Source organism: Trachinotus anak, unplaced genomic scaffold (genome assembly GCF_046630095.1).
Source record: "Trachinotus anak isolate AG129_WGS33_773 ecotype Australia unplaced genomic scaffold, CSIRO_AGI_Tana_v1 ptg000024l, whole genome shotgun sequence".
Taxonomy (NCBI): Eukaryota; Metazoa; Chordata; class Actinopteri; order Carangiformes; family Carangidae; genus Trachinotus; species Trachinotus anak.
In genome coordinates this window covers 3,628,880-3,653,700 of record NW_027273875.1, presented here as the reverse complement: position 1 = coordinate 3,653,700, position 24,821 = coordinate 3,628,880, and the positions used below count along the sequence as shown (strand labels likewise).

The 24,821-nt window shown below is 39.9% G+C and overlaps 1 protein-coding gene across 1 annotated transcript; it reads left to right on the top strand.

Annotated features, from left to right (window-relative positions):
* Positions 1 to 13,097: 13,097 nt before the first annotated feature.
* ppp2cab (protein phosphatase 2 catalytic subunit alpha b) lies at positions 13,098 to 23,883 on the top strand. The gene is made up of 7 exons (XM_071461043.1): positions 13,098 to 13,383; positions 21,220 to 21,429; positions 21,551 to 21,724; positions 21,936 to 22,025; positions 22,301 to 22,462; positions 22,715 to 22,833; positions 23,072 to 23,883. The coding sequence occupies exons 1-7, from the start codon at positions 13,282 to 13,284 to the stop codon at positions 23,142 to 23,144; spliced, it is 930 nt and encodes a 309-aa protein (XP_071317144.1). The 5' UTR covers positions 13,098 to 13,281; the 3' UTR covers positions 23,145 to 23,883.
* Positions 23,884 to 24,821: the final 938 nt, after the last annotated feature.

Genomic DNA, 24,821 nt, shown 5'->3' with positions numbered 1-24,821 from the left:
CACAGTATCCCATAATATTCTTGAAGGTAATCAAAATTTTTCTGTTGACTTAGCGTAACCTCACTGACTGTAGATTACATTTATCACACATATAAAGAAATCTATAGCCTATTTATACTGTATATACATAGGCATTAGGTATATGGTCACATGATGATCAACTTTGTCTGTTGTCATGGTAACGGTATAATTCATTTTCTGACTTTAAGAATGCACACACAACCAAGCGCAGGACAGTGTGAGCATCAGTGCAAGTGCACCAAAAATGAAAACACGTTGCACAACTCTTCTTCAGCACACCATGCTTCATTCACCGAACTTACTCCTCTCCTTTGTATCCCCCTCAGCCTTTTGTTTTTTCACTAGATGACAGCAACGTAGCTGCAAACATTTGGTGAGCTGAATAAATCATGGCGTAGAGGAGAAGAGCTGTATCATTCAGCAGTGTCATTCATGTCATCCATCTCTTGGTGTGGGTAGAGAACAGTCTGTCTATTACAGAGAATGCAGCCTGTCATCCACCTAATACAATCATTCCCCTTTGACTTCTTGAGGAGATGACATGTGAAAATAAAAATTAATCTGCACTAGTCTAATAATCTACTCAGATGTAAGTGGCTTACCTTCAATCTACATAATCCATCTGTAGCTAATGTACTCTGCCCGTAAAGTGATTAACATCAAGTCCGAGAAAATATGGGTGGACTTAAATCAAGTACTGCTGCTTCACTGGTTGATGTTATGCTGCAACTTGTATAATGCAATTAGACTTTGCTTCAGAAAAAGAAAAATAAAACTGCACAAGAGGGAATAATAAAAGAGTAAATAGTCGAAGAACATAGAAGTTTCAAAGATTGTCAGTTTAGATAATCAGACATCAGAAAAAAGGGAAATTGGCAGGGAAGTGAATATATATGGTGTCCTAAACCATTTGTTGGAAGGCATTAAACATCATAGATAGATGCAGATGCTTTCTTCAATTTTTTTTTTGTTTTACTTTACACTGGAGTGCAGTCAGTGCAAAGCCATGGGAAATCACTGAAGAAAAATACATGGAAATGACATTAGAAATCCCTCTGCTGGTCTCAATATCAGAGCAGGCACCCAGCAGTTTTATCATTAGAGTGGAACCGAGAAAAAATAAGTGGCATTTAAAATTAATAATAATAATAATAATAACAGTACATCACATTATTAGCGAAATAAAAGCAATACTACTAAGCATTCACGGAGTCAAATGTTTTTGTGCCTTTTTTTTCTATCGTACTTGACGCTGATGTGTGATCACAGGCCTTGTGTGTGTGTGTGTGTGTGTGTGTGTGTGTGTACAGCAGTGGTCCATGAAAATTACAAATAACATGAGATAACACTAACCATCTTGCTTTCATGCTTGCACAGTTCTCTATGATTAGAACAATACTGCTAATTCAACAGACCCCCTGTAAACACAGTGCTCTGTTAGTGTGATTATTTCTGCAGTCAGGGAGAAACAAAGAAAAAATATTTGTCTATCAGTGCTGTTTTATATTTGTACCATGGATTTTAAATTGCTTAGTGGTGTTCTTGTTTTTGTTGCATGAGAAATTTTTGAGGGTTTTTTGTGTGTTCTGTTTTTTTGTTTGTTTTCTTTCCTTTTTTTAAAAAAAAAAAAATTTTCATCTTTTTTTTTTAAAGATTTTATACTTTCCCATCAACAGCTCTTCCTATCTCCTGTTATATATTTACTGTGATGCCTGGGCTTTTTAATTGACTTGCCTTTCGGGTTAATGTCACCTTCGTAAACCAGAAGTCACTCAGAATTTATTGTCATTATTAGTAAAGATACGCAGTTACATCTGTTGTAGAGCTGTTTAATTGATTTTGAGAAAAATAGTCGCCAAATATTTTGAATATCCAATATATTTTAAAATCTATCATCCAATATCATTTTTTAAGGTGAAAATGAGAATTTGCTGCTTTTCTTTTCAAGTCAAGTCAATTTTTGTCTATATATAGAGAGAGACAGTGAGAAGGAAAGAAAGATGAAAAGAGGGAGAGACCAAGAGAGACTGCAGGGAAAGAAGACCACAATGCACTCACAGTAATAATAGTAGCAGCGACAGCAGTAATGTTAATATTAACTATAATACTGCTACTGATATATAAGTATAGTATTAATGATAGCTAATAATAAAAATAACATTGAAAATGATATTTTTTAGCCCAAACAAGTAATTGTGAAAATAATCTGCAGATCAATGAGACCAGTGAAATTTGTCCTGTCATGACTTTTGCATTTACATTAAAATTGATATGATATAGAGGAATAGGAGAGTGTGACTTCATAGAATGATGCAGGATTACATATGGTTTTATGGGATTACTGGCAGTAATCAAATTGTAGTATGCCTGTAAAGTATCTGGTAAAATTACTGCAGACTTTTATAAATCTAAATTGTCTCTTCTTCTTGAGCAAAAATAATTTAGCATTTACTAGCCTTTTCAATGTCAGAAATTGTCAGAGAAACGGACCCGGACCGAGATCACATGGAGCTGGAGCATCAGCCTTACTGCAAGGCTTCAGTGAAATTCAACTCAAAGCTGCAGCAAATATAACTGGCAATCTAATCTATCTTAATCATTCTCTTGACTAGTTCCCCAGGAGAGTCCAGAATGCAGCTATCAATAGACACACAACCATGTTAGCATTTCACTATTGTGAGAATGTAGGTCACACATAGACAAAAGGGCCTGGCTGTAGCGTCTTTTCTGGCTCCCCCATGAGCCAGGAATGAAAAGCATGTTCCTTTTTGTAATGCAAAACACATTTACATCATGTGTTGCTGTCTGGGTTCTTGGGGGAGGAAACAAGTATTTATGAAATTTTATCACCAGTGAAAAAATGTGATTTTTTTCAGCTGGGAAATAGTTTAGTATGTGAGATTGATGGGGACTGAGAAGCTGATTGCAATGCATCAAGTTTTTAATCAACTATGCAACATTTTAAAGCTTCTTGAAGTAGTTATAGGTTGTTTTGTAATTCGCTGCCCGGCTGCTTCGTGCAGAAAAACAAGACCTCATGTGCGTCTGTCAGAGGCTGGACAAAGGCCTGGATCCAGCTAAAATAGGCAGGAAGAGAGTATCACTGCTGAGATCAGGTGCTTTTAATAGAAAGGGCAGAGAAATCACCAAGATACTGAGAGAGACTGAATGAGACTGTGATGAAAGTGTTCACCATGTGAAACAACATGTATTTTGAGGAGGGTTATAGTAGTGTGAGAACTCTGGAAGCCAAAGAACTGCTTAAGAGAAACCCTATTAATATACTGTATAAGCAACTTATACAGTACATAATGCAACTTGATTTTGAAGTGAACGTAATATTCATTAAGATAGGCCTAATGCAGTGTATTGCTTAATTATTTCTTCCCTGCAACTGAACAGGTGCAGTCTTCAGTCTGGCAATATTTGTATTTCTTTTGGCATTCATATTAGTTAAACCTTAATGTGCCATAATGCAGGTTTCCCTCCCTTTCTCTCCCTAATGCTGTGTGGATGGAGAGGTCACTCATGCCTTTTTACCTCTCTCATCAGTCTCACTCTAATGACCCATTAGTCTCAGCAGAAACCTGCTGGCGGTGGCTGCAAGACAGCAGTCTGAGTGTTAGGGCGGGTCGGAGCCATCACCGTGTAGAACAGCCATCAGCTCTAATGAGGAGTGAAGCTTTAAGATGGTACAAGCTAATTGTCTCAGTAGAGCTGCAATGTCTTGTTACATCTACACGGGCGATGGTGGTAATTAAATTACACAGCTGACTGGGTGAGTGTTCGGGGAGTCACTCAAGCCTGCGGCCTGTTGGAGCATCTGCGTCTGTGAAGGACACCCATGTTTTAGTCATCACTGGCTTTAGTGATCATCTCACTTTTCCTCCAGTGCCCCAGTGGGATTGACATTTTTGGCTTTTAGTAGAATGGCTCAACAACTATTGCATGTTACTTTGTGTTTGGTGCTAATTGGCATATTACCATGCTAACATATTAACTTATATGAACATGTGAACAAATCGTCAACATGTAGGGATTGACATTGTGGCCATGTTAGCATGCTGATGTTAGAATTTTGCTCTAAGCACTATGTGCCTGAATAGAGCCACTAATGCGGCTGCAGACTCACAGCCTTGTTATCATGTGGGTTGTCTCTTGGTGATGTAGCACAGACTGTCTGAATCTCAGTCTTCCAGTATGAAACATTTTGTGTCTGGGGGGGATAAAGAGAGTAAATGGACTCCTTCCAGACACAGTAGCACAAATGCTAATGACTTTGCCCTACAGTGGATCCATTCAGCCTCAGGGAAAGCGACAGATATTAAGCTGATGTACGATGCATTCGCATTTCTCATCGCTAATCTTGTTAATTGGTCAGTCCAGGCAATATTATAAGATCAAAGATTAAAAAACTTATTGTCCTGAAGGAAATTTGTCCAGGATCTATACTGCATCTGATCTGAAAAAACTAACAACATAATATGTAGTACATTCATGTGTCATGCATATACACACATAGCAAATCAGCACACTCATTCCCTTCATGCAATGTCTTTATCCGGAATGAATAAACACACTTTGAGGTTACATTAAGTCAATAATAATAAAAATTATGATAATAATAATAAAAGGTAGTTCACACAGCTTTGGCTAGCTTATCGTTTGAAGGCATTGATGGACCAAAGGAGAAGAGTTCTTAAAACTGTAAGATAAATAAGTAATAAATAATACTTATATTACGAGCAGCTTATGTGCCTTTGGGTAGCGTGTTGTTTAAAGTTATGATGGACAAGGGGACAAAGGAGTTCTGAAAACCATTCAGTACGCCCTTGGGGACTTTAAAGTTTAGGGGAGGGGAGAAGCTTGTACTCTGGGTGGAGGGCATGGGTGGGGTCTGAAGTGACCTGTCTACTATTTCATTGAAGATATCCTGTGGGGTGGGACGGTGCCTGACACCCAGGTTGATTAAGAAACCAACATTTTAGTAGGGTGCTGGACCGCATCACAAGCAGAACAGAGCAGATTCAGTGCTCCTTTACACAGTCTCTGAAAATATTCCCTCATTTGGTGTTTTGATTGATGGTGGTGGAGAGAGCTGTCCAAAATGTCCCTCCAAAAGCTCCCATTTTGTCCACTTTGGCCTCACTGTTGAGAGATTTCATTTGGGAACTGTTCCTGTCAAACATGTTGAAATAGTGAAACACTGCTGACAGCGAGGTCTGAAAAGAAAATACCCTTCACCTCTGTTGTAGTGTTTGGGTTGGTAAAGATCTGTAGGGCAAGATACGAGCATGTTGGCAAGTAGAACAGATACAGATATGGAGTCATGAAAATAAGACAGAGGGATGATTGAAACTAAACTATTACTATCACTGGGCTGTGTCTAATGAGGCAACAGAGTGCTCCTGTTTTTTTTTTATTATTGCTGCTATAAAAGCTTCTCACAGTCTCTATAATTGGGGGATATGTGCAACTTTGAAGATGCACAAAACCAAAAAGACAGCTACCACTGTGGATTACTGAGAGTTGCAATTCATTATTCATTACTGATGCAACAACAGGCCAGTTTGTAGCAATACATATATGTGGTTTGTATCAGTGAGGCATGAAAAACAATGGAGATGTACCTAACCCTGGGTGGTGACAGGTCTATTACTGAATGTTAATACACACAAACAAGTACATAGTTCACTGTTGTCATAGCACCAGACCACAAATACAACCTGTGCAGGTTGCACCTTTGTTGCATTCTGTCAAACTCCTTTCCTTTTAAACCGAGTCACAATTAAGGCTTGGGCTTCCCACATCTAACTGGATTATTGGTTTCAGGTTAATTTGTCAGACTCACCATGTGGTTACACAGTGGTTTCATTTTCGTCTTACACAGCACGGATCATTCTGGAAAAAGACAAGGTATGAGGTGTCACTGAAATGAACAGAACAGGACAGGACAAGACAAAATTTTGAATGAACATGATTAAAACAAATGCTGAAAGCACCTTCTTTGCAAAACTGAAAATGTTTATTATGGCTTCTGATGTGCACACAAAGGGCAAAAGATAAAAGTGGCTGAAATATGTAATATCTGCAAATACGTATAAGGGAATATGTTTTGAGCACTTTTCAAGCAGAAATGATTCAAAGCTCGTTGAATGTGAATGCAGTCTGAGAGAGAGCACTAAGCTCAGAGTACCTGTCTTCTTTTTTTCTTCAATATACTGAATATGTGCTCTCCGAAATATAACTCAGTGGCTTTGGGTTTTACTACTCTTAACTGACTACCAAAATGGTAGTTTGACAAAAAACGGGGATTATGATCATGCCTGCATATATAACCACCTGTTGTCACTTCGCTAATACTTCAGTCACATGATGACAACTGAACCACATCCATGCCAACTCAGAAAGCTCAATTTGCTGATGAAGACCACAGGATGCAGTGAAAGCTCCAGAAACACCAGGAATACTCCAGTAAACAAAAAGGACTAGTACATAAAAAGGCTCTTTGTTACATAAATGAGTGATGTGGGTGAGCTTCCATTTAACAAAAACTTGTTTTGAACTATATGTATCTGCCTATGCACTGGTCAGTAAAAGGGATTTCAGTCTGTCCTCGAAGTGAGAATAAGCAGCCTGCACTTCCTCTTTACCAACTGCAGATGGTGCTCAAGATCTCAGCTGGGAAGAGCAGCCTGCTGTTGTCATGGTTTCAGGTATCCTGGAGACACAATACTGGATGCTAATTGGTGGAAAGAGGAAGAGAGTGAGGTAGAGGTTGTTGCTCTCTCTTGTTTTTCTTTTTTTCTTTCTTTCTTTCTCTTTCTGTATCTCTATATTTAGTCTGAAATGCAAAAAAAGACAGACAAAAAAACAGTCACTATCATTTACTCCAAATGAGATCAGATGGAGGAAGGAAAACTGAAAAAAGCAGACACCTGTTATAACAATGAAATTAAAATAGTGAAAGCGAGATTTCAAAATAAGAGAAAAAGCCCATTATATGCCATATGTGGTAGTTTCATGCACAATGTATGCACCACATTTTTTTCCCTTGTTTTATTTCTTATACCTTTTCTGTATTGATTTGTGTAATTCATGTGACTGCACCAAAGTAATTTCCTAAAAGTAATCCTCAAGAGTCTCAAATTGCCTCATTTGTGGTACATCTAGAACCACTACTGAATAAACTGTCAGCTTCTTCTCTTTTAATGGGTGTATCTGTCTCTTGCAGTCAGTCTGTCTGTCTCTCATCTTTATTTGGAGCTTCTCAAGGTTATGCAGAGGGTAATCATCACATGACCTCACAGTGCACCGTTGATGCAATGTTATGTGTGCCTGGTAAGCTATTGTTATACAACCAGTGGCTGGTTGTTCGGGGATGTACAATATCCCACCCACCTCCAGGTTTAACTGCCTCATCCTCTCCTCTGATATCACAAACAGTATCATCATCCAACTTTCCAAAACAAGCCATTTATCATGAGCTTTTCCCTCTGCCACATCACAGACAAACACATGTCTCTGGTAGTGTTGTTTACAAGAGGCTTGGGCCAACCTGATAGCTTGGCATCAGCATCAAGCATGCATTCTGCATCTGCTCGCCTGGAATTAAAAGGGCTTTTATGCAAACCTCCTTGGCACACACAGGGAATTTAAATTTAGATGTTGATCAGCAGCAGCAGCAGCAGCAGCAGGTATCCAAATGGCTTTTTCAATCAAACAGCCACAACAACAGAGACTAAAGCATCCTGACAGAATGCAGCTATTTGATTGGTGGTGATAAAAGAATCATGTATCCTGGTGTATCCTTAATGGCGTATGGGAGCTCACAGTGGCTCCGTCCTGACACCGCACAGCTGGGAGATATGTTAGTCTGGATTAAGCTCTTGAACTGTTTTGCCTGCCATTGTCTCTTGCCTCTTTATACAGTGATGGTCAACATGTCATCGCGAGAGAGAGAGAGAAAGAGAGAGAGAGAGAGAGAGAGAGAGAGACAGCCTTTTGGGACACTCTATAATCACTGCAGACATGCATGTAGTTGGATGAAGGTAAATGATGAAAGCTAACCAATTGTGTAATCCACCTGTTAAACATGGATTTTCCTATGATTCAATTTTGTTCACATTTTTAAAGTGACAGATACCATTTTGTTGTGTAGCATTAGTCATTCACACACTTACATTAACAATATCATAGACGTAGATCTGTATAAACTGGAAAAGAAATGAAAAGTAAAGGAAAAGAGCGAGAAAAAAATGTAATTTGTCTATTCCTACTTTGCAAAGTGTCACATATACTTCATCTAAAAAAAAGAAAAGAAATAAATAAAAGATAAAAAATACTTTAGTAACTCCAAAGGAAATAAAAAAAAGTCAAATTAGATTCTGACCCCAGACCAAAAAAAGATTTTTTTTAACATGAGAAAGTTTTACGGCACCTTATTTTATTTTTTGCCTGCAAAGAAAGACAAGGGAAGTTTATTTCTATAGCAGCTTTCAAAAACAAGGCAGTTCAAAGTTCTGTGTATAAGATATAAAAGGCATCAAAACAGGATATAAAAGAAACACAAGGAAATATAAAAAGATATACAAATAACTAGGATTTTTAAAGAATAAAATCCAAGATAAGATTAGATAAGATAAGATACAACGCAGTTTTGGCTAAAAAGAGATTAACTAAACAAAGGCAAGATGGTCACGAGTAGGGAGAATGAGCTGCTGGGGTCTGCCAGGTTGGATAAGTGCCCAGTCCGCTGGCCGGGGAAGCCAGGGCTACAACAACAGACAGCCCAGATGAGCTTGTTTCCAAAGTGATCGATGAAATGTTAATATGGAAAACAACGATCCAGAGGATGCTTATCATGATCTAAAATAGGCTACAGGGTCACACTTAAAGAGACTTGATGACATACAGGCTCATCGTGAGCCAGAAGGCTGTGGAGTATAATGTGGAAAAAGATGCAGATAATGAAAAGAATGATCTGACATTTGAGTCTAAAACTGATCATTGTGATCCGGAGGGAGATATTTTTTTCTGTTTCAGGGACGCAGCTGATGCCTTTGTTTCAAGTTTGTGCAAAGCAGAAAATGGTTGCTTGTTTTCACTGTGAACCTGCAAACAGAGATTTTCAATCATGGGAAGAGCGCTCTCGGAAAATGTGGGTGATTAGATGGTTTGTTGTTGCGGAAGAGGCTCAATCAGGAAAAACAGAAGAACCACAGTGCAGCAGCGTCTGCTCTGCTTGCCACATTTTAATCAGTTTTTTAATAAAGAACTTATTGAGAGATGCGTCATTACAGCACACACTGCCTCTCTAGCTCACTCACACACACACACACACACACACACACTCTCTCGCTCTCTCTCTGTGGGACTGTTTGAGTGCTGCTTCTTTTAAAATAGAGCTGAACCAAAAATATTTTTTGGTTTCAGGGGGACAACATGGGACAACAACTACAATCTGCAAGAAAACTGTGTTTATGATAACAAAACTGTTTTGATGGTAATTGTCTTTTTGACCTGATGCTTGATGGTTGTAAATGAAGATAAAAGCGCTTTCCTGTAAGTAATCAGTCTTGGGTCGTGTGCCAGCAGGGAAACATGAAATGAATCGGGGAGGCAGCATCATTTGAGCATATTGCCCCCACCATTTTTCACCCCCTTTCATCTCGCCTGGCGTTTCATCATGTTTACAAAGGAACCTAACAGGTTTCATTTAAGACATGATGATTATTAATTAACGTGATACTTCTCGGTGCGTCAGCGAGCGGCCCTGAAAGGAAGAGCAGATTCAGCCTTTGATCACTGCTTTTGTTTGATGTGTGCTGCCTTTTTGTGCTGGCAGAGACACAGGTTTGCATTTTGAACGGTGGGGCAAATGGACCCAAAGATATATTGTAGCTGGGTTCGTGTCAACCTTTCACACACACATACACACACAAACAGGGTCACACAAGAGTACTCGGACAGTAAAGAAACGAAAGTCACATTGATGTATTCTTACTTCCCTGGGTGGTGTATTGTTCTTCAGTGTAAAGTGACACCTATGGCCTCTGTCGGCCTCTGCCTGCAGCATCCCTGACAAGTCTCTGGCACAGGTCCCTCTCATTGAGTTATTGTGGTCTGTTGCTAACACACAGAACCAGGTAACACTGCATCTTCTCTACAGAGTGGTCAGCCGGAGCAGAAATCCTGCAGATCTAGTAACTTGTAACTGTACATGTGAAATAATGGAACAATAATGTCTCATATGTTTGGCTCGAGATTGTGAAATGTGAACGTGTCATTGTGAATGAATGCGTCCTGGAGTTTTTGTTCCAACAGTTCAGGCTGGAAAGGCAGAAATCTCAGTACTTTGGGGGAAGTAACTGATGAATGATCAACTGCATTTGTAAAGTATTTGTGTTTTTTCATTCTCTTTTCCTTCCCGGTGCAGGGGAGGTAAAAATGTTCACCGACTGTCTTGTGTCTTTAATCCATACAAAAACTAAGAAATCAAAAAAGACCAGTTTTGGTTTAATGAGGGGTTAATTCACTGTCCCCGGCCAGGCCAGCTGTTTACCCCTGTTTCCAGCTGGGATGCAAAAATAAGACGACCAGCTGCAAAATGTCAAACTATTCCGTTAGAGGGGAAAGTGCAATAAACTTGTGAATCACAGCCGGAATTGTGACTGAAAATTGAAAAAGAACATTTTACAAATAGGCCCCTAACATCTGTCAGTCTCCTCCACATTATTGAGAGATCAGTCCGCAGTCTGTGGATTATGAATTATGTTACAGATCTGCCTCTCTGTTCTGTGATTTCATAGGTTAAGAGGATAATTATTCATGTTCTCACACATTAATTAAACTGGTGCTATCATGCTGCGGATTATTCACTTGAGAATCATTCCTAGTGTAAACTACATGTAAGGGCAGGGCATACAACATGCTGAGCTCACGAACAAAATATTTTCCTCAGAGAACAGACTGTACCTGTGATACTCCCTTTGCAGCTTCAGACATGTGTATCCTGTTGGCATTATGGAGTCCAGACAAAGGGAAATTATTCTCAGTATTTTTCTTTCCCCAGGAGGAGGTGGGGGGGGGGGGGGGGGGGGACTCTGAATCACTGAATCACAGTCTGAGGCTGGAGGGAATCTTTTACACTGGGAAGATAAAGACAAACTACTGACAAATGGGGTTTCACATGTCATCGAAAGCTCTGTCTGATAACACTGCCCCACCCTGAACGCCCATCTAAAATGATTTTGGTTTGTTATGTTATGGTGTGTTTCTAAATAAGCAAGCGATCCTCAGTTCTCCATAGAAAGCACTTTTATATTCAAGGAAAGGCCTGCTCTGGACGTTTGCTGTTACATTCAAACATTTCAAACCAGAGCGCTTCGATGTAATGAACAGATGAAAAGGCCGGTGTTACCCCATAGCTTTGTCTCCACAAATCCCATGAAGAGACAGAAAACCGACAGCGTACCAGTCCGGCTCTTGATATTTTCCAACTTCTCTAGCCTGTCAGTCGCTGTCTGCTGAAAACATCTGAGCAATGTAGCTTTTAGCAACTGTCACACACATAGTAGTGTAGACCATTTGTTGGGGGATATTGTCGGCCATGGATTTTGTGTGCAAGTGAATATTTACAGCAGCTGGTGGGTGTATTCGTATCTACTTAGTGCCAGTGTTGATCTTAGTGAAGGATCATGTCACCAGTGCAATGATGTGGCTCACTGAAGGGTTTTTAATAGTTTGTGGCACAGAGGAAAATGATAAAGCTTTGTATAAACAGACAACACCTGTTAGTAAGGTCGGTGGAATCAATAATTTTGTGTTGGCTATACACTCTTTAGGCTACACATAAAAAAAAACATGTAAGAAATATTAAACAAAAAAAAAAAAAAAGAAATATAGAATATTATTTTGTGAACTGAATACAGAAGCTTACGTAAATATTGTTGGCGATCAGGTTTCACAGGTACTTGTTGCCTTTTGTTTTGTTTACCTAATGTGGGCTAGGCTACATGTAAAACAGTGACATCATGGCCAAGCCATAAAATTCACAACATGCTTCCAGGGAGCGATGATGTATTCTCTCTGGTGTGTGTTGGTAACTTCTCTATTAAACGGTGGGCCAATAAAGTGCAGAGGAAGCAGCCCGCTGAACCAATGACAGAGCTGCCGTCACTGGTTTTCGGTTGCTATTTGTGTCGGGCGGCACCGTGCTGCTGCGTCAAGCTGGACACAATCAACCAGAAGGAGACCGGAAGTAAGATCAGTCACACTGGGCGGTAAACTTTGCTTCAATTACTCTCTATAATATTATAACCGTTTCAACAGGCAGTGAAGACTGATGTGCATTAGTCAGATTTCATGAGAGTGTTTTAGGTTTTTTTCTCGTTTTGTGCACAGAAATGTATTTTGACAGTGTTTTTAAATCAAAATGAACTAAGGTCATCCAAACAGTCAGTTCAGCTCCTCTCAAAAACTGTATAGACTTACAATATTGAGCCAGTATTCAACAAACATACATTGTTAATTCTCTAGGCTAAAAAGAGAGAATTGGTAGATAGTGCAGCTTCTCTTAGAAGTCCCTGAAGATTTTCTGAAGAGTGTAGTACCTGCATTTTATAGGTTTTACACGGGCCCTGGCAATGGCAATTTTTTCAACTGAAAGAGATATAAAAATGAATGCACTGCAACCTATATATATATATATATATATATATATCATTAGTTTAGTGTGATACAAGGCCCCACTAGTAATACAAGTTACAAATACACCCACCAGCTGCTGTAAATATTCACTTGCAGACAAAATTATTTTATTTTAATTATTTATTATGTTCTTAAAATTATTTATTAATATTATTATTTAATTAATTATTAATTATTTATTTTAATTATTTATTATTTTGATAATATTCGTTTTGGGGCCTTGTATCGCACTTAGCGGAAATGCTTTTATTTAGAAGGTACGGACCGGAAGTACGGCGTTTTATTGCGAGGTAACTCGACGCAGACTCATTTCCAGGGTGGATCACAAACTGACGTTTCTCCCTCCCTCCCTTCAGTTGCAATTCAGTCAAATCATAGCGATCTGGCAGCCGGAGGTCCATGCGTCTGCTGATAAGAGCGCAATTAGCACCTTCTGCGGCCGTTTCGTAAGCTCTGGAAAAGACAAGAACTTTCGAGGGAGTCAACTCCTAAACCAACTAACTAACGTTTCGTCAAACGAAACCGCAGCGACCCTTGAAAAACACAGAAATGGACGAAAAGGCGTTTACGAAAGAACTTGATCAGTGGATCGAGCAGCTCAACGAATGCAAGCAGCTGTCGGAGGGACAAGTGAAAACACTGTGTGAAAAGGTGAGATATTTAAAAAACACAAATCCTCTCCCCTCAACCCCGAAGTAACTGTCAACGTCTTTTCTCTCCTTACCGCCGCCTTCCAGACATTCTTAAAATGGCGTCTATAGTGTACATTTCACTGCGCTGTGCGTATATTTGACAATCATAATGAGCAGTTAGCCTTCTCTCTCTTTTTTTATTTTTTTATTTTTAGGGCATTTGGGCTGTTGCCTGTCAGAACTTTCTAGAAATTCAGATTTACAAGCACATGTTGTCGGTTGCTGACAGGGTCACAGCCAGACTGTGAATTCAAGTCACATTCCACATTTACAGCCCCCCTCATTCAGGCTGTCACCATGACCTGTAGCATCTCCTTTAGCTCGATGTGGCAGGAAAAGTCCACTTGTACATGTAGAGACTGGCCGCTTACTTATTACTGCGCCGTATTATGCCTCATGTTGTCTGTATGTAAACAGGTACGTGGTAGGAAACGAAAAAGATAGGTGAATGTTGACAGCAAAGACACACTTGTAGGAAAAAAAAAACAAAAAACCATAAAAATCTATCTTTATGTAATATGGAGCAGATTGAAGCCATGGAAAAGCTGGTTAGTTGTAACTGTACAGCTAAAATATGAGCGAACTGAGGTAGATAATCGTGGTTTATCACTACTCAGTAAGTGTTCATGTATGCTGTATGATTACCCTGTATTTCTTACAGGTTGTCAAGAAAATTGCAATTAACCTCTGACCCTTGTCCTTCGTCTGGCTTCTCATTTACTTGTGACGCCATTAAGTAGTGAGGCAGGCATGTTTACTAGGCCATAAAGTAGTCAATTTTCAAACTTAAACATGACTTTATTGGTTTTAAAGATACATCATGTGAATGGCCCCTCTGACCCCTTGTTAAACCTCTGCCCTTGTTTCTGGTTTACTTCTCCATGTTTGAGGACATTTGGATCAACATTGTACATGTTACTCACTCAGGGGAACATGGAGACAAATGCAAGCAAATTACTTTGACTGAAAGCAAAGTGGACCACCAAACAGTCACATCGTGCAGCTTATTCGACAGCTAGACTTTTGCTGTGCTCCTCCTTTGGCTGGTAAGCAGCCAACTGATTCTCCAGACTTCTCTGGTCTAAGCTGGAGCTTAACCCCAGTCTTTCCTGAATATCCTTTATGCTGCCTGCTGACCTCCAGCTCTAGATGTATGGACTTCAAGGAAGATTTCAGATTTCACTTGTTTCTAGATTTCTATTTATTGTTTATTATTTATTGAAGCCAAGTCTTTTTTTTTTTAATCTAATTTAATATTTCTGTTTTCCAAAAAGTCCAACACCCCTTTCCCAAAGTGCGCAATATATTATTGCTGCCTGATGTAATGGTCTATTTAGGCATCATTGCTGGAGAAATTGACACCTCTGTCTCTGATTGTTGGATGTCAGTGTTAGAAATCCTAGCTGACAACAAAACCTGCCTTCAGTTTATGGTGGTTTAGTTCGGTTGTATCCTGGTTTTCTTTAATTCATTTAAATTTAAACCTGACAACAGAGACTACATTTGGACAGATTTTTTTTTTTGTTGCCATTTGCTGTAGTGGATTTTCATTCTATTCTGCGGCTATATCCTTCCCAGCTCTTACAAGGACACAAAAACTAGACCCACTACCATGTTTGGAGTGCTGTTCACTGAGGGTTAAGGGCACGCTATTCTCAAGTGGCTCGTTAATCCCAGCATTTGTTTTCTTTTTTCTCTCAGCATTGATACAGTCAGTTCCAGTAGTTTCAAATGCATTATTCAGCCCTGTTTTTCATCATGGGTTGAGATCCAGAACTGGGACATGAACCCTCCCCATGGGGCAGGGTGGTGGTGGTGGTGGTGGTGGTCGTCGTCGTCGTCCATGCTGCAGCAGTCGTGTGTGAGCTCAAGAAGTTTAACTAGTTAAGCTGTGGGCATGTATTTGGCTCTGCATACATCTGTCTTTGATGATCAAGAAAACAGATTGACTGGTGAGCCTTGTTATAAATACAATGAAAAATGAGCACAGTCAACAAGCTCTACAAATAATGTTGTGTTTTTCTTTCCTCTCGCTCGCCACGGTTTCCTCCCTAATGCAGCAAAGATGCCATAAAAGTAGACGAGAGGAAAAAGGAAAGCTGCACAGTTTCCTCACCCTGAGGCTGTATCATTGTCACAGCTTATTTGAACTCAGCTGCTCCTAACAACTGTCTACCTGCATTTATCAGTCCACCCCCTGTGAATTTCTTGATATCTCCAGCAGAATGTACCTACACAACATCCTCCCTGATTTAAAAATAGCAGAGGATATGATTGATTGTGAGTTGCATCACTAACACTATCAAAGCCTTTGTTGCTAAGGGGATCAGAGTGTGTGACTCAGGATAACACTGTTCATTGTGACTCAGAGAACGGCTGTCTCTGTTTTGGGATGTATGGGGGTGCGGAGGAATGAGATGTGCTGTGCAATCTGTCCTCAGTCTTTTCAGCTCTTCTCTCCAGCTGTCCCAGAAAGGGCAGGACATATCAGAGTTCCTGTCTGGTGTCTGGAGCACAGGGACAAGGTTGTAAGCTTTATCCTGTTGATCAGAATCAGTGCAGATTTTCGAGTTTCCAGCATTGCAGTATCTCCCCATCTCAAGGCTCTAGATGTATTTTGCAAATATTGTTTGCTGTGTACAGATTTGTGAGGTCATCTGTTTGTGCAGTTAACAGTGTTTGATCTAGTCGACAGGTTGAAATTACGTGGCTGCAGACAAGGCTCTGTTCACTGGAAATTGGTTTTATGTCCCTGCCAATTACACAGAGTAAATGTAATTAGATGAATAACATGTGCTTCAGACAGAGATATATCCTTTTCATGACCTTTTATTCCCCTCTATTCAAAAATAAATCTTTTGAGAGTTATATAACCATTCAGACATTGTTTCTGTCTTTTAAGGGTCAAGCCCTGTCTTGTATATGTCTTTGCTCATTTGACACCCTTATGAGGCACCGTTTACTAACCATCAGCTGGATCCAATTCATTTGTCTTGTCTTGTGTTAGGTAAATCATCTTCGAGTGGAGATTACAAAGTGCTGCACACAAAAGAGAGATGTATAAAGGGCAGAAATTCTACAGAAACATAAATAGAAAATTTAAGTTATGAAAGCTGGGGAAATTCTTATTTCATCCAAGTTCATGTACAAACGTAAATATCACATGACACCATCTCAAGTGTATCAGAATGATGTAATCATTTTGTCATGTGGCGTCTTTTGTATGACCCTTGTCTATGTTCAAACCAGTTTGATGCAGCTTGTCAGGGCAGTGACTAAAGCTTTGTTTGCTAACTGATGTCACTATTTTATTTAGAGAAATTAGCAGTAGTAGCAGCAGCAATACAGTGATCCTCCTGAACACACTCCAGTCAAAATGTCTGACTCTGATTAAAAGGTTGTTGTTGGCATCTCAGTAAAACTCACAAACTGTTAGTAGAAAAGGTGACAATACTGACACAGTCTGCCATCATTTAGCTGCTTGTGGTACTGATTTCCACACTGATTATAGTGCTGTTGTCAGGAAGATGCTTAACCTCTAACCACCATAAACCTCTTGAGTGAGGTCATCGTTTGTGGATGTAGTTTTGCCTAGTCGTCAAGCTTAATTTGCCCTAAGTTGTCTCCAGGAGAACCTTTGGCTGTGTTATCTCACTTTAATGGGATTATATTGCGGAAGCCGGGAAAATGCTGACTTCAGTTCTCAGCGCTCGACTAAGCAGTTTGTTGACTGTGAGGCGTCTAATGTCTTGGGCACAGCTGTAATCTGGGCAGAGGTTCCCTCCCTACAGCTGCTTTGTGGTCATTTCTGCTACACAGTACTTTGGGCGAGGTGCTTACGTAACAACCACCGTCATCTTTTTCATTCACCCCTGGACTGGCATCCATGGTACGAGCTGTGACTTGCCGCCTCGTGAATAAATGGCGCTCTCGCACACAAAGTTTTGAGGTTATCACTAAATCCAAGTTTAAATTGTGAGTTATGAAGACGTTGCCCTGGAGCCAGAAGCAGCTGGTCACATTGTATTAGTTTTATCTAACATTTGATCTGATATGTTTTGTTTTCTGTCCTTGTTTTGTTACATGATCATGAAGTGAAATGGCATGAAGGCTATTTACAAGATATTTTTACAATAAGGTGCAGGTGATGTTGATTATGATGTCAAATTGAATCATTGCAACAACAACAACAATTTGGTTTATTAATTTACTACTGCAGGGTTTTCATTAAAGAAAAAAAAAATCTCTTGATCAGAAATAAGAGGATCGAAATAAAATAGTTAATACAGCATACAGTGAGAAAATATAACTTGGATCTGTTGTTAGACCAAGTTGTCAGTGTGCTTGCCTCATACAAAGTTCATATTAAATAGGTGATAATCAGTTGAGCCAATTTAGGGCACAGAGGTGGTACTTGATGTGTCATTGGACATTACTCATACAGTTAGGTTACAGAGCTTCAGGCCATATACTGTGTCATGCACTGGCGAAGTAACTTTTGGAGGATGTCCAAATGAATTAGGGGTGGAAATGGCACTTAAAGTATATTGTCTTTGACAGGGTATCTCTACTTCTGTTTAAACCCAGTGTCTGGTTTGTTTTTTCCAGGGAGTCCACTGATCTGAATTTAAAATCAATATAGATCAGAGGATCCTTTATATTTCCACCTAAAGCATGGACCAGTTGGATAGTTAAACAGTGATAGCCTTCATGGCTGAACTGAACCAAAAAGCACTGCAGCAATAACATTAAAAAATCCTGAGGATTGATTTACATTATGTTTATGCTCCTTTTAATAGTCCTGACCACAGTGTCCTTGATTTCTAATGCTCTCTGTCGTCCAAAAAGTTATGCACCATGACAAAAAAAGTCATGATTCACTATCCAAACCTACCATACTTTTTAACCTAATTATGTTTGCCACATGTATTTGCTCATTTCAACTCAATCCATGTTATACTTAACAAAGGCAGTTGAAGATTTATAACAGTGAATAGTAAGCAGGATCACCGACAGGCTGACCTGGCCCACTTGAAATGCGTTTTGCCTGCCCATATTTATTTATTTCCCCTCATCTAACTCTCAGTAATCAGGAAGGGAGGAAAGGGGCAGATGAAAAATATACTGCTGTTCCACTTTAATACAGGCATGTAGAATATTCTCTCTGGATTAGCGAGTCAATTGCTTTAGAGTTGGAAGCCCAGGTCAATCTGTCATCCAGTCACTAAAAGGCCTCCTGCCACATGGTAGTATGGGCACGTGGACGGTTTGTACGTATGTGTGTGTAATATAGGTCAGCGTTGTGCAGCGCTGCGGTCCTGTCCCGGTCACTGTGGGTCTGTCTCTCTCTATCCCATCTGCTGGCGTGACAGGCCAACTTCAGCACTCTGTCGATGTCAGTTCTCTGTGTCTCTCACCCTGGTCGCATTTAGTTTTTTTAAATTTTTTTTTATTAATGGATCAATGTGAAATGTTTGGGGGCTGCTCAAAATGTTGCCACCAATAAAACAACAGGGATTTAGATGGAAGGAGACACGTGCTTGCCCAAACCAAATAGGCAGCTGCTTTCAAAGAGTCTGTTATGTGATAACAATTATATGAACCACACAGAACACAATAACCCCTGCCTCTGCCTGTTGTGGATGGACAATGACCTTTTCTCTAGAGTCACACATCAGTAAATGTTTAAAAATGACTGGAGTATAAAAAAACTGGTGTGATTCTTAACCCACCCTAACCTCCCTATTTCCCTATGTCACCCTGTTTCTCTTCTTGCTCTCACGCAGATTAGGAAGTTGGACATGTCTGGTGGTCATTCAGCTCAGAGCATTTCTCTGGCTGAGATTTGTTCCCTCCCAAGCTTCTTAAAAGAGCTCATCCAGCTGACCGACCCCCTTAGTCGGACCAGCCTGCCAAGCTAGACTGATTCCAGGAATAGGCCTTGTTGTGGGTCTCCAGATTTAGTATTAGTACTTTTTAAAGCTTTCCCCTATTTTTAGCTTTTGTTTTAATCAGTACTGGTAAAGGCAGCACAACCATAAGGCACCTGCTTATCGAAAACTATTCACAGAATGTTTGCTTTCCTTCTTAAATCAGACAGAAATGTATGTTTTTCTCTCTTCATACCAAGTATCGATCTGATACCAATGCATTGAAAAATATTTTTAACAGCTATGTACTACTAACCCTGATATGGATTAAAAAGCTTGGGACAGAATCATTCCTATACAAATACTGTTTAAATACTTCACTTATAGTAGAAGTTCAATTGACAAACTTTATACTTGACAACATATGGAAATAGAATGTAAAACTGTCGTAGACTACTACTGAAAGCTGTCAGTATGCTCTTTAACTTTTTGCTCTGACCATCTCTCGTCTCACTGCGTGCGTGTATCTCGCTCAATGACTTGAGTCGCAGTGATTGGCCGAGTAGCATGACATGAACGTAAATGCTAGAAGAGCTGCGCTGGTCAAAACAGAAACGCTCATGCTATTTACCAGAAATTAATTTTTCTTCACCAGCCTATAACAGTAAGCTGCGTGTAGGGTACTGTTTTAGAGCAGCGAAGAAGAATTGATTTCAGGGGAAACTACCATTTTATCTGGGGTGTGAAACTACAAAGTTTATCAATACATTATGTGCAATTGGAACGGTGCATAGGCTGGCATACTCGCTGATTCCCAATCCAATATATTCGACAGTACCAGAGGCTTTTCTGATTAGTATTGGAATTGGAACAACTCAAGTTAAAACCCCCCTAAGGTATAAAATAAGGAGAATCTGTCACTACTCACGCTCAATTGGTTGTTTAAACAAAGCCAACTGATGTCCTGTAGCCTATTTTTATCCTGCATCATCTGACCTGCAGAAGAAAATCCTCTACATATTTTGAGTGTTCCATCAGTGTGTGACTGTGTCTCGTTTGCACTGAATCAGCTGACAACAGTAACCAAGTGTTTCCTCTAAAAACAGTAGAGCTGTGGGCCACTTACTGAGTCATACACTTCTTTTTTTAGTTCAGATTGACTTTTTGGTGTAGTGGCTGCCACAGCTCTCCTAGCTATAGCTGAGTTGTTTTAAAGTAATAATCAGAGTAAACCAAGTGTCTCACCCAGAAACACCAGTGACTCTTCTCCACTCTTTTGGAGAATTGCACTAATTGATTTTCAGGAAATGTTGCAGTGCAACCAGAGCTGTCTTTCCAAGTGCTGCAAGGCAGGCTCACAGGAAACTACACACTCTCTCTCTCTCTCTCTCTCTCTCTCTCTCTCTCTCTCTCTCTCTCTCTCTCTCTCTCTCTCTCTCTCTCTCTCTCTCTCTCTCTCTCTCTCTCTCTCTCTCTCTCTCTCTCTCTCTGTGTCACAGGGGCTTATTTCCTGGGAGAGATTATGGTGGTGATGTTGGGGGTTGTGTTTTAATCACTGTGTAGCATCTTAATGTAGACCCCACTGGAGGCTGATGTGGAAATTGTTTGTTCCTGATTGTCCCTGAAATAAAGATGGAGAACAAAGAATGAGATGGGAAATAACAGTGTATAGAGCGTGTGATTACGGTGCTGGGTCACATGCATTTTCCTGCATTTGAATGAGTAGAACACAGTAAAACAGCACACGTTACATAACAGGGGAAAATGCTATACAAGTTAAATGTTAGGTTATTGATAAGATAATTACATGATGTCCAAATAGACAGTATGATCATATTTACTACTTGACCTTTGGGATCTTTTAAGCTCCTTTGGATTTTTCAATCCATGAACCACAGTTAAATGTGTGTTTGTTTGTTTTCCAGGCAAAAGAAATCCTCACCAAGGAGTCAAACGTCCAGGAGGTGAGATGTCCAGTGACAGTGTGTGGTGACGTGCACGGCCAGTTCCATGACCTCATGGAGCTGTTCAAAATCGGAGGGAAATCTCCAGACACAAACTATTTGTTTATGGGAGACTACGTGGACAGAGGGTACTACTCTGTAGAAACAGTCACTTTACTAGTAGCGCTTAAGGTGAGTAATAATTTAAAAAGTGCTCACACATTTGACTTATTTCAAAACTGAAATTTGATAGGGTTCTCGAGGGGGAAAAAACAAAATCAACACCCAGCTCTGTTCTCTGCTCATGTTTCAGGTACGCTTCCGGGAGCGCATCACAATCCTCAGAGGGAACCATGAGAGCAGACAGATCACACAAGTGTACGGCTTCTATGACGAGTGCCTAAGGAAATATGGTAACGCTAATGTGTGGAAGTACTTCACAGACCTGTTCGATTACCTCCCCCTCACTGCCTTGGTAGACTCTCAGGTGAGAATACACGGTTGGCTTCACAGTTATACTTATATACCGCAGTGCAGTGACTGAACAGATGTTAATGTTCTGATAGAATTTAATGTTGCTCTGGAATGAAACACCTAGCATTATTAGGACGTATTGGTTAGATAGTAAGAATGTGTGATTGATTCAGAAGCTGATGGTCCAAGTGAAGTACTCTAATTTTGTCTTCTCGTCCTTCCAGATTTTCTGCCTTCATGGAGGCCTGTCACCGTCCATAGATACATTGGATCACATTAGAGCACTGGACCGTTTACAGGAAGTGCCACATGAGGTAAAGATATTAGTAAAATGTGTTTATAAAAGCAAAGCTATTAAGTTATAAAGAATTTGACAGAAAACAACAGGATTTGGTTGAAAATAACTGTCATCACTTTATCAGGGCCAACACCTAAAAGACACAAAGGAAGTAATGTGTTGATATTCTGGTCTCTCCAAAACTCACTATATTTGCAGTTAAGATATGATGGTGGCTGTTCAGGTAATCAATAGCAGGGCTGTGTTAGTGTCTCCTTGCTAACATGCTCCTCCTCCTCTTCCTCTCCACAGGGTCCCATGTGTGACCTGCTGTGGTCAGACCCTGACGACCGCGGCGGCTGGGGCATCTCTCCTCGAGGAGCTGGCTACACTTTCGGTCAGGACATCTCGGAGACTTTCAACCACGCCAACCGCCTCACACTGGTGTCCCGTGCCCACCAGCTGGTTATGGAGGTGTGTGTCTGTGTGTAGTTTCATTTTTTGTTCTGTATGTCTGCTGCTGAGAGTTTAGTCTGGGATAGGAAACTAGATTTATTATCAACTGGCTACAGTGGCTGTTTGATTTTAAGAGTCACCATGCATGTTTCACCAGCTAACTCTGTCATGCTGAGTTCAAGAACATGGTGTGCAGTTTAGATTTGCATTACAGTAGCACTTTTTCCTGAATTAAACATCCCTAGTGAATAATAAATCTCCTTCCCCCAGGGTTACAACTGGTGCCATGAGAGGAATGTGGTAACAATATTTAGTGCTCCCAACTACTGCTACCGCTGTGGCAACCAGGCAGCTATCATGGAACTAGATGACACTCTCAAATACTCATTGTAAGTATATTAAAAAAAAATGGAGTTTGTGCATGTAATTCTGTGGACTGCTAAAAGCTGAAGCTCTGCATGACTTTAGAGTAAATGTTTCATATGAGATAGAGCTACAGGCTTTGCTAAATTCAAATTATGTGCAAAATATCAATATCAATGCTGACATGCATTATGCTTAGAATATGTATGACTGGAAAATAATTTTTCTGCTTTTTTCCCCCCCTCCCTCTCTCATTCTACCCAGCTTGCAGTTTGATCCTGCGCCTCGCAGAGGGGAGCCGCATGTCACTCGTCGCACCCCAGACTACTTCCTGTAAACTCTGACCTTCGGCCCTTGTACAGTCAAGTCCAGTATTGCCATGATATATGACCTTCAACCAATAACAGCATGAATGAGGAAGGGGAGGGTGGGAGACTAGGGGGGGGCTACACAGCAGTGCACATTGTATATCCACACAAAGACCTATTTAAGCATTTAGCGAAAACAATGTCTGTGTGTCTATGGATGGACCAAAAGGTGTGTGCCATAATCATTACAATATTCATTGCTGAGGACTCGTATTGAAAATCTCTCCCACTATGTAAAACAACAGTGATGTTTAAATTCCTCATCCTGTACCTGTGTAGCTGACTGACGGCACCGAGGTCCAAGACAAATATTTGCTATTTCAGATGCGGCTGTTTGAATTCCACATGCCATGGCTTATTATATTTAGGAGATCTGAACATGATCTGTTTGCACTTTTGTAAATCTAAAGAAATGTATCATATGTCAAAAGATGAAAAAGATTTCACACTACAGATGTTTTTTTTTCTTTTTGATGTTTTTTTTTTTTTTTAATTACAAATAAAGCCCCCATCAGGAAAGTTTTACACAAGGTTTCTTTGTCCTGTGTAACTTTTAAGCAAAACACTTCTTATGCAGTTATCTAGCTTGGTGTATATGATTGACAGATGATGGAGTGTTCATCCACATCAACTCACTGACTCCCTCTGAACCACAGAGTCTGTATTAACCAAACCATTTGAATAATAAAGACAAAGGTGGCTCCTTGATGTGAATGTGCTGTTTTCTTATCATTATTCTGAAAAACTTTGCCCTGAATGAGATGATAACTGTAACTAGGTACCTATGACCTGTAATTGTTATGTTTTTTACAGTAATTATCAACTGTAAGTAATTTTATTTTAACCACCAGGAAATCCGCCACTTCACCAACTGGTGAGTAGGTCAGCCATCTGGCTTGCAGCTTGGCCGGCAGTGCTACACTTAAGGAATTAGTTCAGGGTTCAGTCTGCCTTCATAGTGTCAGTGTAATGGTACTGAACTGTCAACTGGATAGCTGTTTACTATTAAGTCTAGACTATAAGATTCTGTAGTCTTTACCTCCGAAAAGTTATTTCCAAACACTACCAGAAATAAATGTAAATATGAATGAAACATATATGAACCAACCAAAAAAGGATTTACATTGAGTTGAGGAAGTGTGACATTTTATTTTGGCTTAGCTAATATTACTTGTAGTTTATAAAATACATTATACATAATGCCATGCTCACTTGTATTTGTCCACAGCAGCAGCTGAAGTGCTGTGCTGCTTAACATTTAAATAAAATAACATGGGACGGAAAAAAACACTCTACATTCTAGTGTATTATGTATGAAAAAAGCAGTAATGATGCAACATATAGAAATAAGTTAAATGGTATATTTGCACTCAAATCTGGGGAGTATCAGCTTTCGAGGAGCACTTGAAAGCACCATGGAATCAACTCGAAGGGATACGCAGTCGGGAAAAAGCGCCACCTCATGGTGGCTTTGAACAATGCAGTAACCACACTCAGCGAGCACACACTTAAAGCTCATTTTCCAAAACTCAAAGTTACTTAACAAGACAAGTCTTAATTGATATACTGCATCTCAAATACAGCGATGGAAAGTAAGTAAGTACATTTACAAAACTACTGTAGGCCTACTCAATTTTGAGGTGCTT